The sequence below is a fragment of the Poecilia reticulata genome, chromosome 4 (genome assembly GCF_904066995.2).
Source record: "Poecilia reticulata chromosome 4, P_reticulata-male-v2, whole genome shotgun sequence".
NCBI lineage: Eukaryota > Metazoa > Chordata > Actinopteri > Cyprinodontiformes > Poeciliidae > Poecilia > Poecilia reticulata.
In genome coordinates, this window is record NC_088833.1 from 1,500,694 (window position 1) to 1,515,749 (window position 15,056).

At 48.1% G+C, this 15,056-nt stretch overlaps 2 protein-coding genes across 20 annotated transcripts in view; one reads left to right on the forward strand and one right to left on the reverse strand.

The window, feature by feature from the left end:
* Positions 1 to 139: 139 nt before the first annotated feature.
* mast2 (microtubule associated serine/threonine kinase 2) overlaps positions 140 to 15,056 on the reverse strand; it is a 91,270-nt gene continuing 76,353 nt past the window's right edge. For 17 of the 19 annotated variants that reach the window (XM_081605876.1, XM_081605880.1, XM_081605878.1 and 14 more), the window contains 5 exons: positions 5,261 to 5,383; positions 5,030 to 5,166; positions 4,375 to 4,562; positions 3,806 to 4,305; positions 140 to 3,390 (listed from right to left, as the gene is read on the reverse strand). In XM_081605876.1, coding sequence (XP_081462002.1) covers positions 2,515 to 3,390; positions 3,806 to 4,305; positions 4,375 to 4,562; positions 5,030 to 5,166; positions 5,261 to 5,383 — 1,824 coding nt within the window. In that variant the 3' untranslated portion in view covers positions 140 to 2,514. The remainder of the gene's footprint in view (positions 3,391 to 3,805; positions 4,306 to 4,374; positions 4,563 to 5,029; positions 5,167 to 5,260; positions 5,384 to 15,056) is intronic. The other 2 variants (XM_081605882.1, XM_081605874.1) reach the window with 1 other exon arrangement.
* Positions 5,416 to 14,888, forward strand: LOC145551326 (uncharacterized). The gene is made up of 3 exons (XM_081605813.1): positions 5,416 to 6,129; positions 12,235 to 13,869; positions 14,882 to 14,888. The coding sequence occupies exons 2-3, from the start codon at positions 12,575 to 12,577 to the stop codon at positions 14,886 to 14,888; spliced, it is 1,302 nt and encodes a 433-aa protein (XP_081461939.1). The 5' UTR covers positions 5,416 to 6,129; positions 12,235 to 12,574.

Genomic DNA, 15,056 nt, shown 5'->3' on the forward strand with positions numbered 1-15,056 from the left:
TTTTAATGTTTATCACCATGCTATTTTATTGTATATATTTTTGCTGTTATCAGTTTGTTCCATTCTTTCGTTGTTGTAAATTTTAAAGATTACTAATAAAGACTTATTTAAAAAAAAGGAAAAAAAGGAGCAGCCGCCATGTTGATAAAAAACTTTATTACTGCGAGGTTCGGCGGACAACGACAAGCTTTTCACCACGTTAGAAAATAAAACGTATTGCACCGGTTTCACTCCTCTACGGGTCAGAACCGCCTTGGTACCAGACCCGGTTAAGGTTCTGGAGACGGGTTCTTCTCATTCCCAGAACCTCAGCGGATCGGATCATCGGCTCCTCCACGCTCTGGGACCAGAACCAGAACCAGACCCAGAACTGGGACCAGAACCAGACCCAGACCCGGAACCAGAATCAGAACCAGAACCAGAACTAGGACCAGAATCAGACCCAGAACTAGGACCAGAATCAGAACCAGACCCAGAACTGGGACCAGAATCAGAACCAGACCCGGAACCAGAATCAGAACCAGAACCAGAACTAGGACCAGAATCAGACCCAGAACTGGGACCAGAATCAGAACCGGAACCAGAATCAGAACCGGAACCAGACCCAGAACTGGGACCAGAATCAGAACCGGAACTGGGACCAGAATCAGAACCAGAATCAGAACCAGACCCAGAACTGGGACCAGAATCAGAACCAGACCCAGAACTGGGACCGGAATCAGAACCAGACCCGGAACCAGAATCAGAACCAGACCCAGAACTGGGACCAGAATCAGAACCGGAACCAGACCCAGAACTGGGACCAGAATCAGAACCAGACCCAGAACTGGGACCAGAATCAGAACCAGACCCAGAACTGGGACCGGAATCAGAACCAGACCCGGAACCAGAATCAGAACCAGACCCAGAACTGGGACCAGAATCAGAACCAGAACCGGAACTGGGACCAGAATCAGAACCAGAACTGGGACCAGAATCAGAACCAGAATCAGAACCAGACCCAGAACTGGGACCAGAACCAGAACCGGCTGCAAGGTGAAAACACTCAAACTGGTTCCATTTCCTGCTTTCCTCTGTGATAAACCTGATCCGGACAGGAAGGTCCGGTCCGGTTTTGATTCTGATATCTGATCAGAACCAAAGTTCTGGAGGTGAAGGCGAGATTCTCTGCAGCTGATTGGGTCAGACGGCACCGTTCAGCAGTCTGGACTCTGGAACCGGACCTCTGGTTCGGTTCCGTCTCTGGGCAGAAACTTCCACACAGAGGCAAACGTGACAAAGAAAATAAAAACGGGTCCAGTGGCGTCCCGTTTCCTGCAGCCTGCCAGAACCGGCTCCGCCCAACAACCGGGTCAGGAGCAGAACCGGCCCACGGGGGGCGCCGTGGAGCCAAACGGGCCGCACAGAACCCGCTGGAAGAGATGAAGGACATGTAAACATCGGACTGCCGGGTTGGAACGCGAGGAAAAGCAGAGCGACTCGGAACCGGCGCCGGTCCAAACAGAACTCGACACGTTGACCCTAAAACACACACAGGGTAAAAACTGCTTAAATACACACACACACACACACACACACACACACACACACACACACACACAGGAAGTGACGTCACAGGCAGCAACACAGCGCGTTGGTCCAAAGGTCGGGGCTGGAGACCAAACGCACGGCGGTGCAGAGGTCCGGCCTGCAGGGGGCGCTCTGGGTTCTGACAGAGTCCAGAACGGGGCGATTGACTGGACCACATCAGAACCAGGGTACCAGTGGATTCCCCCAGCAGGTGGCGCCGGCCGCGGCGAGTCGGATCCGCCTCCTCATCCTGCTGGGTTTGTTGCTTCAAGCGTTTCTGAGTTTGAACAAACGATCAGCGATGACCTCGGTTAGCGTAGCATGCTAGCAGCTTCCTGGCGATCGGGTCTGAAGACTTGGGTCCAAACGAACACCTGGACCAGAACCAGGAAGTCATTTTATCGCTTATTTACCAGAGCTGCCCCCTGGTGGCCGTAGGAGGTGCTGCGTGTTTAAATTCAACATTTTAAACTTTATTAATATTATTGGGACGTAAAAACCATTTTATTTACTGGGAGTCTGAGGAAATGGCTGCAGTAGCTCAGACTGACCAGCAGGGGGCCGCACAACGTTTCTCAGGTTAGCCTGTCTGATCCGGCGGGTTGGCGTCCGGCCGGCAGGCGGCGCCGGTCCAAGTATTTTATCGTAACTTCGGGTCGGTTCTGTTTGGAACAGAGCCTTTAAATGACGGAGCGGATCGGGTCGCGGTTCTGTTCCGGTTGGGCCGCAGTGAAACGGTTCCCAGGTCGGGTCCGGATGGTTCTGGACGCTCATTAATGGGTCACAGAACCGCCTCCAGAACCGGGCCGTCGTTAGGTCCGCAGCCCCGAATCCGGGTCGTTTTGGCTGAAGCGGGAATCAGAACACTGAAGTAACAGAAAGCAGTCAGAACCGGGCCGGATGGATCTACCGGGTCAGAACAGTTCTGCAGCGCCGGTTCTGCTGCTACGTCTTCCTGCCGGAGGCCGGGTCGGCAGGCGGGTCGGCTGAGGCCTGAGCCGGTTCCGGTCCGGCCCGGTTGGACTGGGTCGAGGTTCTGGAGGCGTCCATGCTGGGTGGCGTGGTTCTGACCGGACCCAGGACGCTCTTAGCTACGGTGGCGATCTGAGACACGACCCGGTCCATTCCGGACTCGGCTGCAGAGGTCACAGAGGTCGCGGCGGCGGCGCAGAGCCGGCGGTTGTCGGCCTCTTTCTGCTCTTTGGGAACGCCAGCAGGGGGCGCCGCGGGCTTCGGGCCCTGGGCGTCGGCCTGGGGGGGCGGCTTGCTGACGGACATGAAGGCGCTGCCGGGGGTGGAGAAGCTGGAGGGAACCGGGCCGGGCCCAGCGAGTCCGCTCGGTTCCGGAGCGTTCCCGTCCGCTTTTCCCGCGGCGGCGCTCTGAGCGGGCCGGTCTGCCGTCGCCTTGGCGACCGGCGGCACGTGGCCCAGGTGGCAGAGGGAGGGCAGCGTGCCGGCCGGGCCCGTCCGGACAGAGGTGGGCCTCAGCAGCGGCAGCGGCGTGAAGACGGCGGCGCGGCGGCCATCTTGGCTGTCCTCGGAGCCGTCATCTGTCTCGTCCTCAGAGGAGTCGACCTCGTGGATGGCGTCCTGCTTCTGCAGCGACTCCCGCCGCTCGGCGCGGTCCTGCCGGATGGCCGACAGCTTGTCCTTCAGCTTGCTCTTCCCGGAGGTCAGGCCCAGTGACCCGGTCGCCATGCCGACGGCGCCCTCGCCCTCCTGGCGGCCCAGCTTCCTGGAGGCGGCGGCGTGTTTGTGGAGGCTGCCGTGCTCGACGCCGCGCCCGGCGGGCGCCAGCATCGGTTCGCTGCCCGACTCCTGCTGGCCAGAAAGTTAAAACGATGAGCTGCTGCAGAATTCACCAATAAATATCTGATCATTTACTGAATGTGCAGATATTGATCTGTGTGAAGCGATCGCTAAATCGATATCTAAGAAACTGATTCTGTTCCAACTGTAAACTGGTTCCTATACACAGTTCCCATCAGACTTTGTTTGGACCGTTTCCTACATGGTGCCGCCAGCTTTATTCCTTTACAAACCGGCTGAACCAGTGGCGCCCTCTGCTGGATGGAGGCTAAACTACAACACTGGTTGGATGTTAATGTTGGATCTCTGGGTGTTTCTGCACAGTTTTACGTTATTTTAGGCCCGATTTGTTTTAATGTGTTTCTGTAATAAATAACCGTGAGACGTTCTGATGGTGACCCCGCCGACCCCGGTGATGACCTTTTACCTGGAGGCTCTGCAGACTCGGCTCCCTTTGCAGAATCTCCTTCTTGAACTCAGAGTGTGAGACGTCCAGGCTGTGTTTCCGCGCCGCCCCGACCGCGCCGGGCGACGACGGCGAGCCGGACAGCGAGGCGGCGAGCTTCTCGGCCGACTGCACCCTCTTGAGCAGCGGCGAGCGCGGCGGCTCGGCGCTCTTGGGCCGGGACATCTGGCGGCCCAGCGGCGGGGAGGAGTGCAGCTTGACGGGGAAGGCCGGCCCGGCGGCGTGGCCCGGCAGCGGAGACGGCGAGCGCTGCGGCGAGCTGCCCTGCGGCGTCGGGGACGGCGTGCGCGCCAGCGGCGACAGCGGGATGTTGCCGGCAGACTTGCGGCGGGGGGAGCGGTACTGGCGCTGCAGCTTGGGGGCCAGGCCGTGCAGCGAGCTGGGCCGGATGTGGCCGGAGCCGGCCGGCGAGTTGGGAACGCTGGAGCCGGGCGAGCTGCTCTGGGACGAGTTCCCTCCCACTGGGACGAGAAGCGGCCCGGTTAGAGGAGGACCTTCCACCGGACCCGGTCTCTGTGCGGGCGACTCACCTGAGTGGGCGGAGTCCGGAGCGGACCGGTGGCCCTGCGTGGGGCTGCGCGGCGACAGGTTGTGGGTGGGCGAGCCGGCGCCGCTCTCGCCGGACGACAGCGAGCGGTTCAGCGACGACAGGCTGCGGCTGGTGTGCAGCAGCGACGCCTGCTTGGTGATCTTCCTGAACAGAGACGTCCGCTTCTTACTGCAGGCAGACAGCGTCACACTGCGGTCAGAACCAGCCGGAACCGGACAGAACCGGCCCACTGAGGCCAGAACCAGCCGGAACCGGACAGAACCGGCCCACTGAGGTCAGACTAAATAATCTGCTGCGTTTCAGGGATTATTCTGATGACATCACAGATTATTCAGCTCTGATTGGTGACGCTACATGTTCAGCTCAGCATCATCCTGTCTAGATAAATCTGTTCTGAACAAGTTAAACATTTTAACTGGATAATTATTTAGTCTGAAATCGTCACATTTATGGATGAAAAGCTAAAACTCGACTTGAAGCCTGAACTCTGATTTATGTTTCTCTCTTCGGTTAAATAACTCCAAATATTGCTGCTCATTATTGATCCCTATCAGTTTCATCATGAGCTCAGAAACCTTCATCTCATCCTCATGGTGGAAGCTTCTAAAGCTGCTGTGACCCCAGATTGACCCCACCTGTCCTGTCCCTCCTTGCTCTTCGTCTTCTTGTTGCGTCTCGCCATCTTGGACTTGTGGTTGGTCTTGCGCGCCGGGCCGACTTTGATGGACGTGTTTTCAAACGGCGTGGCAGAAATAGACACCTTGGGTCCACTCTGAGAAAACACAGCAGAATCAACGAGGCCTCTGATTGGCTGCTTCCAGCAGGCGGGCAGACGGAGGCCTCTGATTGGCTGCAGCTGTCCTTACCTTCAGGATGAGCTCCACCACCTCGGTGTGGACCAGGCCGTGGACCGGCTCTCCGTTCACGTGGGTGATCAGGTCGCCCTCCCTCAGGCCGGCGTCGTGCGCCGGGCCGCCCCCCTCCACATGCTGAGGGGGGAGAGCGTCAGTTAGGGTCAAAGTTCAAACCCCAGCCAGGGTCAGTGTTAGAGATTTTTTGGTATTATCATTTTGTTGTTACTTTAGTTCATATTCAGTCTAATGTTAGAGCAGATTAAAATGTTCTCTTCTTTAGTGTGTGTATTAACTGACCTGGGGGTCACAGCTGCCTGTTCATCTTCAGGTGAAACAGTTTGACCAAGATTTGAACCGGGCTCAGGCCGTAAATCAGATATCGCATCTGGAACTGGGTTGCTAGTTGTTTAGGTAAATTGTTTTACGACCTTTGCTGTGTTTAGGTAAAATGTTTTACGACCTTTGCTGTTTTTTCTCTGCTGTCTATCTTGCCTATCCTCCCTCTTTGAAGTTTGAAAATAAAAGACAAGCTTTACCCAAAGATTTTCAGAACGCTCTATGAACAGCTCGGAGGAGCAATTGATAGAGTTTGTTCTCCTTTGCAAAGTTTGTCATAAAATTCATATACGTTGTCTGTGGTTCTTTTATGTAGGTTCTAGGAAAATACCTATCATTTTGGTGCCGAAACCCGGGATCTCTCATACCGACCGCTGTCAGGCAGAGGAAGACGCGCTGAATCCGTGCACGGCCAGAGTCAACTGGACCTGGAAAGAAAGACCCAGGAAGTAGAATTCTTCGCTGGGCCAGCGACGTAGGTCCGACTTTGTCTGCCAACGGCGGAGTGACGAGATCCGACTGGACAACCCGAAAACTACAGAAACGTAGGTGAATTTTAAAATGGCTATTTCAGTGGTTTGAGAATCCTTGTATGATGTCGCTCTGCTAAAACTCAGTGGTTTGAGAATCCTTGTATGATGTCGCTCTGCTAAAACTCAGTGGTTTGAGAATCCTTGTATGATGTCGCTCTGCTAAAACTCTGTTCGAGGAGACCCCATAAGGGCAAGTCCTCAGGCGGATAGGAAGCTTGTCATTGCTGTGTGGTTTTGATTTTTTGATGGGTAAAATATCACTGGTGCTGAGTTATCTGACAAGGCAAAACAGATAATGTTGCCATTACTGTGCTGGTATTGCTGGTTTGCTGCTACTTTGATGTGTGTGTGTGTGTGCGTGAAAGAGTAGTGTGAGAGTGGTTGGAGGTTTAAATACCGCTTTGTATTTACCTCATATAAAACAGTGGAATTAAGCAGCAAACCTCTTGTGGATGCAACAGGCAAGATTCTCCCACTCGAAAGAGTCGAAGCGGGGAATACCACAACAAGGTATTTTAATTGCTGGCCCACTGAAAAGATCTCCAGTTCATAGGACTCCCTAGGAGTCAACGAACCTGGACCAAATTTAAATAAATTCAAATAAATAATATTTCAAGCTGAAATTGCAAGTGTTTTAAATATGGGAAATAAACATTCTTGTAATTCCTCACTTATTGAGGGCCCCGATGGAGATGAAAAGTACATGCTGTCCAGGTTTCCTGGTAGCACTGTACACATGGAAAAATGGAGAAAGAAATATAAAATAGACGGAAAGCTAAAAATCGATAAATGGCAAGCAATTGTGAGAATTTTGGAGAATAGTGTAGCAAGAAAAACGGGGATAAAAAAGATTAAAAAGGAGGATGAGTTGAGATGTGCTAAAATATGGTTAAAAGCAGCCACAGACCGGAAAGAACAAATTAAAAAGATTAAAGACAAAAAGCTTGTAGAATCAAATAACTTATTTGTAAGACCAGAAGACAATGAAATGGTGCTATCCAGACGGAATGCTCCAGCGGGGCAGGGAGAGCAGGTACGGCCGACTGCTCCTCCCCCAACCGCTGAAGCAAGTTCGTCTGCCTCTGTCCCAGTAGCAACAGCCCCGGCAGACAGTCTTCCGGACGCGCCCGCTACTGGCAGTAAGGAGCCCCAAAGTAGTCTGTATCCCTCACTGGAAGGTTTAGATCCACCCCCGTATGCGGGAGACAGAAGTCAAACAGAACATATGCCAATTGAACAGCCACATTACAATTTAAGGTTAAATCCTAAAAAGAAGATCCAATATAGTCCTGATTTCCACGGGGGACATGTTGAAGAGTACCCCATGATACAGGTACCAAACCCTAATGCTGGTGCGGATGATTCACCACATACATATGTTTTAGACCCTGGAATTTAGAGGAAGTCCGGAAAGCTGTGGAAGGAATAACACCTGCAGCAGAGGATCCCAATAAATGGATAGAGGACATGACTGGATTAATTCATTCTTATAGACTGAACGGAGTTGAAGCGGGGGCAGCAGCCATGACCTCGCTAGGAAAAGACTGGGCAAAAGTAAGGGGAAACTATACGGGAAAAATAGAATAGGCCCAATACTATACCCTGATGGAGAAAACCCAGAGCTGAGTAACGAATACAAAGCACAATGGGATCCAGTATGTGAAAGAGTTAGAACAGTTTTCCGTAAAAAGGCAAACTACAATCACTTAGCGGGGATAAGACAAAAACTGGAGAGGACGTAGACGACTTTCGTCTGCGGTTTGAAAAAGAGTTCAAAGTTCACAGTGGGATTACCTATGATGAAGGGCCCGACAGCGTATATCAACAACAACTGAAAAACGCTTTAATGTCAAGTTTCCGCCCTGAAATTGAGGGCTGGATTAGAAAACACCTGGTCGAATATGATGCTGCCTCAGTCCCACAACTGATGACATGGGCACGTCATGCAGAAAAAGTAGTAAAAAACCAAAAACAGGGTCAGATGTTTTTCATCTGGAGGATTTTGGAGAAATAGAAACCTCTGCCTTTTTCCGTGGCCCCTCGAGAGGCCGAGGGAGAAACACACGCAGGAGAGGTCACCCTGAGCAGCGACCCATAAATCACACCACACAAGACGAAGATGTCTGCTGGCGTTGTGGCAAGTCAAACCATTGGGCAAAAGATTGCAAAGCAAAGAACGTAAAGGACTATAGAAGTAGCAGATGGGAGAAAAAACAAAAGCCTAACTCCTCAGTATGACTAGATTCTGCCACACCCAAACAAAACACACCACCAGATCAAATTGGTGTAATGGTGGACATATGTGCAGCTTGGGATATGTTAAATGCATTAAAAGAAAACCTTACATCACACTGAATGTTTGTGGGGAAGAAGTTGAATTTCTATGTGACACCGGTGCATGCAAAACGGTTCTTAAAACTAAAATAAAAGGTGTAAACCCCACAAACGAGTCTATTTGGGTAAAATCTGCCGATGGACAAACGCATAGAGAAAAAATGTCAAAAAGTACATTTTTAAAGACCCTGAGACAGGAATTAATGTAAAAGCTTCTGTTGTGATGTCACCTAAATGTCCAATAAATCTGTTAGGTAGAGACCTAATGACAAAATTAGGAATAGCAGTAGTCCCTGTACAAGATGGGATGAGAGCTGTCAGATTAAAACATTCTGATATGTACACAGTTCAAAAAAATGAACAAATCTACTGTTCATATGATTTAAAGCCAGCTGACAATCCTCATGTCCCAGGAAAGCTTCTTAGAGAAGCTCGTGAACAGTTGGACTCACCTGAAACGGAAATGAACTACAATCAGTTGCATGTAACAATGAACATCCTAAATGATCCACAGGATGATTATGTTAAAAAGTTTTTAGAAACAAATCCTGTGACACTGGCTGTGACCGAAATGTTCACAGACCGACGGTTTTATGCAGCTGTGACTGTGCTCCTTCCGACTAGCCAAATAGAGCTGTATAAGTTACCGGCTAATCCACACATTTCATTATTCAAGCCACATAATATCACATGGGTAGATGTGGGTAATAGAACTAAAATGGCTGGTGAAGCCGCTGATTTCAAAGAAGGTGAAGACGGTTGGAGCTACAGCCCCAGCTGTGACGTCTGGAAACAATCACTATGTGAAGTAGTCACAGGCACAGCTCAAGTCCACGCGTTTGAGTGACACACAAACATATTTTTGACAGGAAAGGATGTAGCTGAACTAGCTGAACTTCCAGAAAACTTGTGGACAAAAGGTCCCTCTGATGTCGGGTTGCTTGGTTCAATTCCCCCGGTGCAAATTAAAGCAAAATCTAGCTGGAGGCCTAGAGTAAAACAATACCCTATAAAACCAGAAGCACTAAACGGGATTAAACCAGTAATTGAAGGTTTGTTAAAAGGAGGAATCATAAAAAAGTGTTCAGATTCTCCTTGTAACACACCTATTTTTCCTGTTCAAAAAGCAAATAAAAAAGACTGGCGTATGATTCAGGATTTACGTTCAGTAAATGAAGCAGTACAAACAAGAGCACCTAATGTGCCAGATCCACACACACTGCTAAACTCGCTTAAACCAAGCAATAAATTCTTCACAGTAATTGACCTCAGCAACGCATTCTTCTCTGTACCCATTCACCCAGATTCACAGTTCTGGTTTGCTTTTACCTACAGAGGTCAGGGGTACACATATACCAGATTACCCCAAGGCTTTGCAGACAGTCCAAGCATATTTTGTGAGGCAATTATGACCTGCTTATCTGATTTCCAAATGTCAGACAAAAGTCAACTTTTGGTGTATGTTGATGATCTATTAATAGCATCAGAGAGCGAGGAAGCTTGCAGAACAGACTCACTTGCTCTGCTGCACCATCTCTGTCAGACAGGGAACAAAGTAAACAAAGATAAGCTGCAGTGGGTGAGAGAAGAAGTAAATTATTTGGGACACACACTGTCTGCTGAGGGAAAGCAGATACAGAAAGCGAGAAAGGAGACTGTTTCTGAAGCACCTAAACCAGAAACTAAAAAACAAATGATGTCATTTCTTGGACTTTGCAATTACTGTAGAGCCTGGATTCCACACTATGCTGAGAAAACTCAGGCTTTACAGGATTTGATTCATGGCACCCCAATGGCCATGACTGATAAATAGCTTGGAATCCAGAAGCTGAAAAAAGATTCACTGAACTAAAACAAGCACTAATGCAGGCAACAACTTTGATTCTTCCTAACTATGAAAAAACTTTTATTCAAACTGTAGATTGCAGGAATGGATTTATGACGTCTGTGTTACTACAAAACCATGGTGATAAGCTAAAGCCGTTGGCTTTCTACTCAAAGAAATTAGATCCAGTAGCACAGTCTCTACCAGACTGCGTCCAAGCAGTCTGTGCAGCAACATTAGCTGTACACATGTCGGCTGACATAGTCTTGTTTCACAAGATGGAGCTGTTAGTTCCACACGCGGTAGATGTTCTACTTTTGCAGAGCAAAATGAATTTGCTCTCACCAGCGCGACACCTTTCGTATACAGCAACGCTTTTGTCACAACCACACATTGTAATAAAGCGGTGTACGATTCTAAATCCAGCTACTTTGCTTCCATTACCAGATGATGGAACGCCACACAGCTGCATAGAAGCTACAGAGCACTTGCAGCTTCCAAGGCCAGACCTACAGGACACCCCATTAGCATTGGGAGAGGTCTGGTTTGTTGATGGGTCATGTTCAAAGGAGCCTACGGGTAAAATCAGACAGGTTATTCGGTTGTTGCTTTGCCAAATGAAATAATAGAAGCAGAAAAAATTTCCAGCACTCATTCTGCACAGGCAGCAGAATTGATTGCTTTAACGAGGGCATGTGAACTGGCAGAGGACATGCATTTGACGGTGTACACAGATAGCCAGTATGTTTTCTCTACTTTGTTTTATTTTGCAAAACAATGGGAGCGTAGAGGAATGACAACATCAACTGGGAAACCAGTGACACATGCATCTTTACTTAAAAATCTTTTGCAAGCAATACAACTCCCAGCTAAACTAGCTGTATGTAAATGCACGGCTCATACAACAAGGACGGATGAAGTTTCAAATGGGAACAGACTAGCTGACAAAATAGCTAAAGAAGCTGCAGCAGGGAAGCATGGGAAAGGAACTTTCTCAGCACAGACTGAAGGAGAACAACAACTGATAGACAAAAAGTGCTGAAAGACATGCAGGACAATGTACCACAGGCCGAAAAATGGATGTGGACAACTATGGGAGCGAAAACTAATGATGAGAGCATTTTGAAGTAAAGGACAAACCAGTTCTACCTAAATCTTTATTTAAAGCTGCAGCAATTGTGACGCATGGGCGCTGCCATGTGTCAACAGGGGGGATGGAAGCCATAATACAGCAACATTTCACAACGTATGGTTTAAATTCCTACCTAAAAAATTTTTGTACTGCATGTCCAGTCTGTGTGAAACATAACCCACAGGGAAACATAAGGCCAAAACGAGGCAGGTTCCCGAAACCATCTTATCCATTTCAAACTATGTATATGGATTTTATTGAGCTTTCACAAAGTGGGCCATACAAATACTGTCTGGTGATGATAGATGCTTTTTCTAAATGGGTTGAAATAGTACCATCAAAGTATGCAGATGCTTTGACAGTAGCGAAGGCTATTTGCAAAACTATTATCCCAACGCATGGCATCCCACAGACTGTTTACAGTGACAATGGACCACATTTTGTAAACCAAGTGATACAAAACATGGCATCTCACTTGGGAATGACATTGAAAAACCACTGTGCCTATCACCCACAGAGTGCAGGGCTTGTGGAAAGAACAAATGGCACGGTGAAAAGCAGATTAAGAAAGTGCATGGCAGACACTGGCCGACCCTGGCCAGAATGTTTAGACTTGGTGAAGCTCTATATGAGAATCACCTCAACAGCAGATGGTCTAACACCTTTTGAAATAATTCATGGGAGAGCTTACAGACTGCCTCTGTTTGCTCCTGACTTACAGAAAGCTGATGAAGAACAAACATTAGCAGATTATATGATCAGGACTCTTAAACTGAAGAAAGTGTCCAGTGCGAATTTACTGCCTTCTGACTCTTCTCCTCCACAGGAGGCACCTCCCATTAAGCCAGGTGACTGGGTCTACATAAAGGTCATCAAACGGAAGAACTGGGCAAGTCCACGGTGGGAAGGACCATTCCAGGTGTTGATGACCACACCAACAGCTGTAAAAATCGCTGAAAGACCCAGCTGGATTCATCTCAGTCACTGTAAGCTGCAGAGAGTGTTGGACCCCTAATCCGGAGTAGAGAGGAAGGTGGGCTTTATTGCCTCCGGGCTGCAAAGGGGTGCTACTTTTAGTGTGGTTCGTCTCAAACCCGGTGAAGAAACGCTTAAGATTCTCACTCTTTTAGTTTGGGGGTTCTGACATCTCTGTGTGCCGAGCAACAATGGGGACTCCATATGCCAGATGGATTTTCTACGGCGCTGTGACTGCAGCATGTTTGATGTTTGGAGAAGGACGTGAGCCTGAGTTCCACAAACACGACTACAGCACCAACCTGTGGTGGAAACTAATGAATAGAACCGCGTACGAGGGACATGCTGTGAACTGCTACGTGTGTGCGCAGCTGCCGGTTTCTATTCACAACTCAGGCCTCCGACCAGGTGACATTACTGACAACAAACAGATGTGTCTCTATGTTCTAAGCACCAGACCACGGCGCGTCCCACCCCTACGGGGAGACAGAGCGCGCGAGAAGGACTATTCAGCTGACCTCCGAATGGGAGAGGCTGTGCAAGGTCTGTTTGGATTTTTAAATTGTTCACTCGCAGACGATGTACTTCCTTTTGCATCATCTCAACAAACTGTATGGAAGATACCAGAGATCATTTCATTAGCAGGAGCTAAACCAGGATCTCTGGGGAACTGTGTCTACAATAATGGACATGTTATTCTAGGGACGTTGCCCTGGAACTTGTGTAACAGAGTTTACACCTACTGCGAACCGACACAGGATTTCATCGACTGCACAGCCTGCAGGGGTCAAAGGATGACTCCACACTGCAAAGTCTGGAAGGACAACCCAGACTGTGACAACTTGCTTCAGGAGAGGAGTTTCAACATCACGCATAAGACAAAGAGGAAACAGGAGACAACGCTGTGCAGTGCCATAGTGCCAGGAGACTATGGTTCACGTATGTTGGCAGATTGGTACTTCATATGTGGAAATGAAGCATACATGTTTTTACCAAAAATTTGGGGAGGACTGTGTGCTGTGGTTCCGTTAATCAACCCGATTGCGTTCATCAGGAAAGCACAAGATGATCCACGTACCCGCTCCAAACGAACAGTTATGTCAGAGGTCAAAAAATGGGGAGGCCTAACTACACACACTGGAGTTCCATGGGAATTCAGGATTTGGAACGGCGGAGAAAAATTCATGCAAGGTTTGTTTCCGTGGGTTGGAGTAGGTGAGATTCGGGACCACGTAGAGATAAACAGGTACGGATTACTGCGACTAATCAACATCACATACCAGCTGGCCAATGGCACCGCGAAGGAGCTGACTGAACTGAGAAACATGGTCATGCAAAATCGTGTTGTTCTGGATTTCCTCACTGCCCCTCAGGGAGGGGTCTGCAAAATTATTGGCCCAACGTGCTGCACTTTTGTGCCGGATGAAACAGGCACTGGAGGAACTATTTCTGATGCTCTATATGAGCTGGAGGATCTTAAAAATATGTGGAGAGTGGAACACGCGGCTCATCCTTTTTGTTTTGTTTCATGGCTCACGTCTGGTCCATGGTGGACTTTATTGTTAAAGCTCGTGACACCTATTCTGATTGTTTTGGTTCTGTTCTGTCTTTTTACGGGTTGCATTATTCCTTGCCTACGAAGTATGTTGTTTAAAACAATTAACACAACTGTTGTCAGTTATCAGCTAGCAAAGGCATCCTATGAGACAAATGAAGATGACTTGTTTCGAGGTTCTGACGATTTTCTGAACAATGATGATGTTCTGTAATCAATAAACAGATTAATTCATTTGCTGAATGATTCCTACACCGAAAATGTGAAAACAAGTGGTGTTAGAGATGAGAAAACTGCATTTGATTTTTTGCTGTTTCTTTCTTTTGTTTTTGTCCATTTCATTTATTCATTATATTAATTTAGTCATTGTGTCATTTTTATGTTTAGACTAGGGAAAAAAAAAAAAAAAAAAAATTCTTGCATTTATTGGTTCTATTTTATTTCTTTTCTTTTCTATGCTTGGCTTTTGAATAGGGTTTACACACGTGGTAAAATGATAAAAAGGGGGGAATGTTAGAGATTTTTTGGTATTATCATTTTGTTGTTACTTTAGTTCATATTCAGTCTAATGTTAGAGCAGATTAAAATGTTCTCTTCTTTAGTGTGTGTATTAACTGACCTGGGGGGTCACAGCTGCCTGTTCATCTTCAGGTGAAACAGTTTGACCAAGATTTGAACCGGGCTCAGGCCGTAAATCAGATATCGCATCTGGAACTGGGTTGCTAGTTGTTTAGGTAAATTGTTTTACGACCTTTGCTGTTTTTTCTCTGCTGTCTATCTTGCCTATCCTCCCTCTTTGAAGTTTGAAAATAAAAGACAAGCTTTACCCAAAGATTTTCAGAACGCTCTATGAACAGCTCGGAGGAGCAATTGATAGAGTTTGTTCTCCTTTGCAAAGTTTGTCATAAAATTCATATACGTTGTCTGTGGTTCTTTTATGTAGGTTCTAGGAAAATACCTATCAGTCAGCACCTCCTGCTTTCAGTTTCACAAAACGTCCTACTTAAAGCACCGTTCCTCAAATCTACCGACTGCTTTCAAGGCACTTAAAGAGTTAAAAGCGAAATGTTTGTGATTTATTGAATTAAAACTAGTTTCAGATCCAGAAACTAAATCCA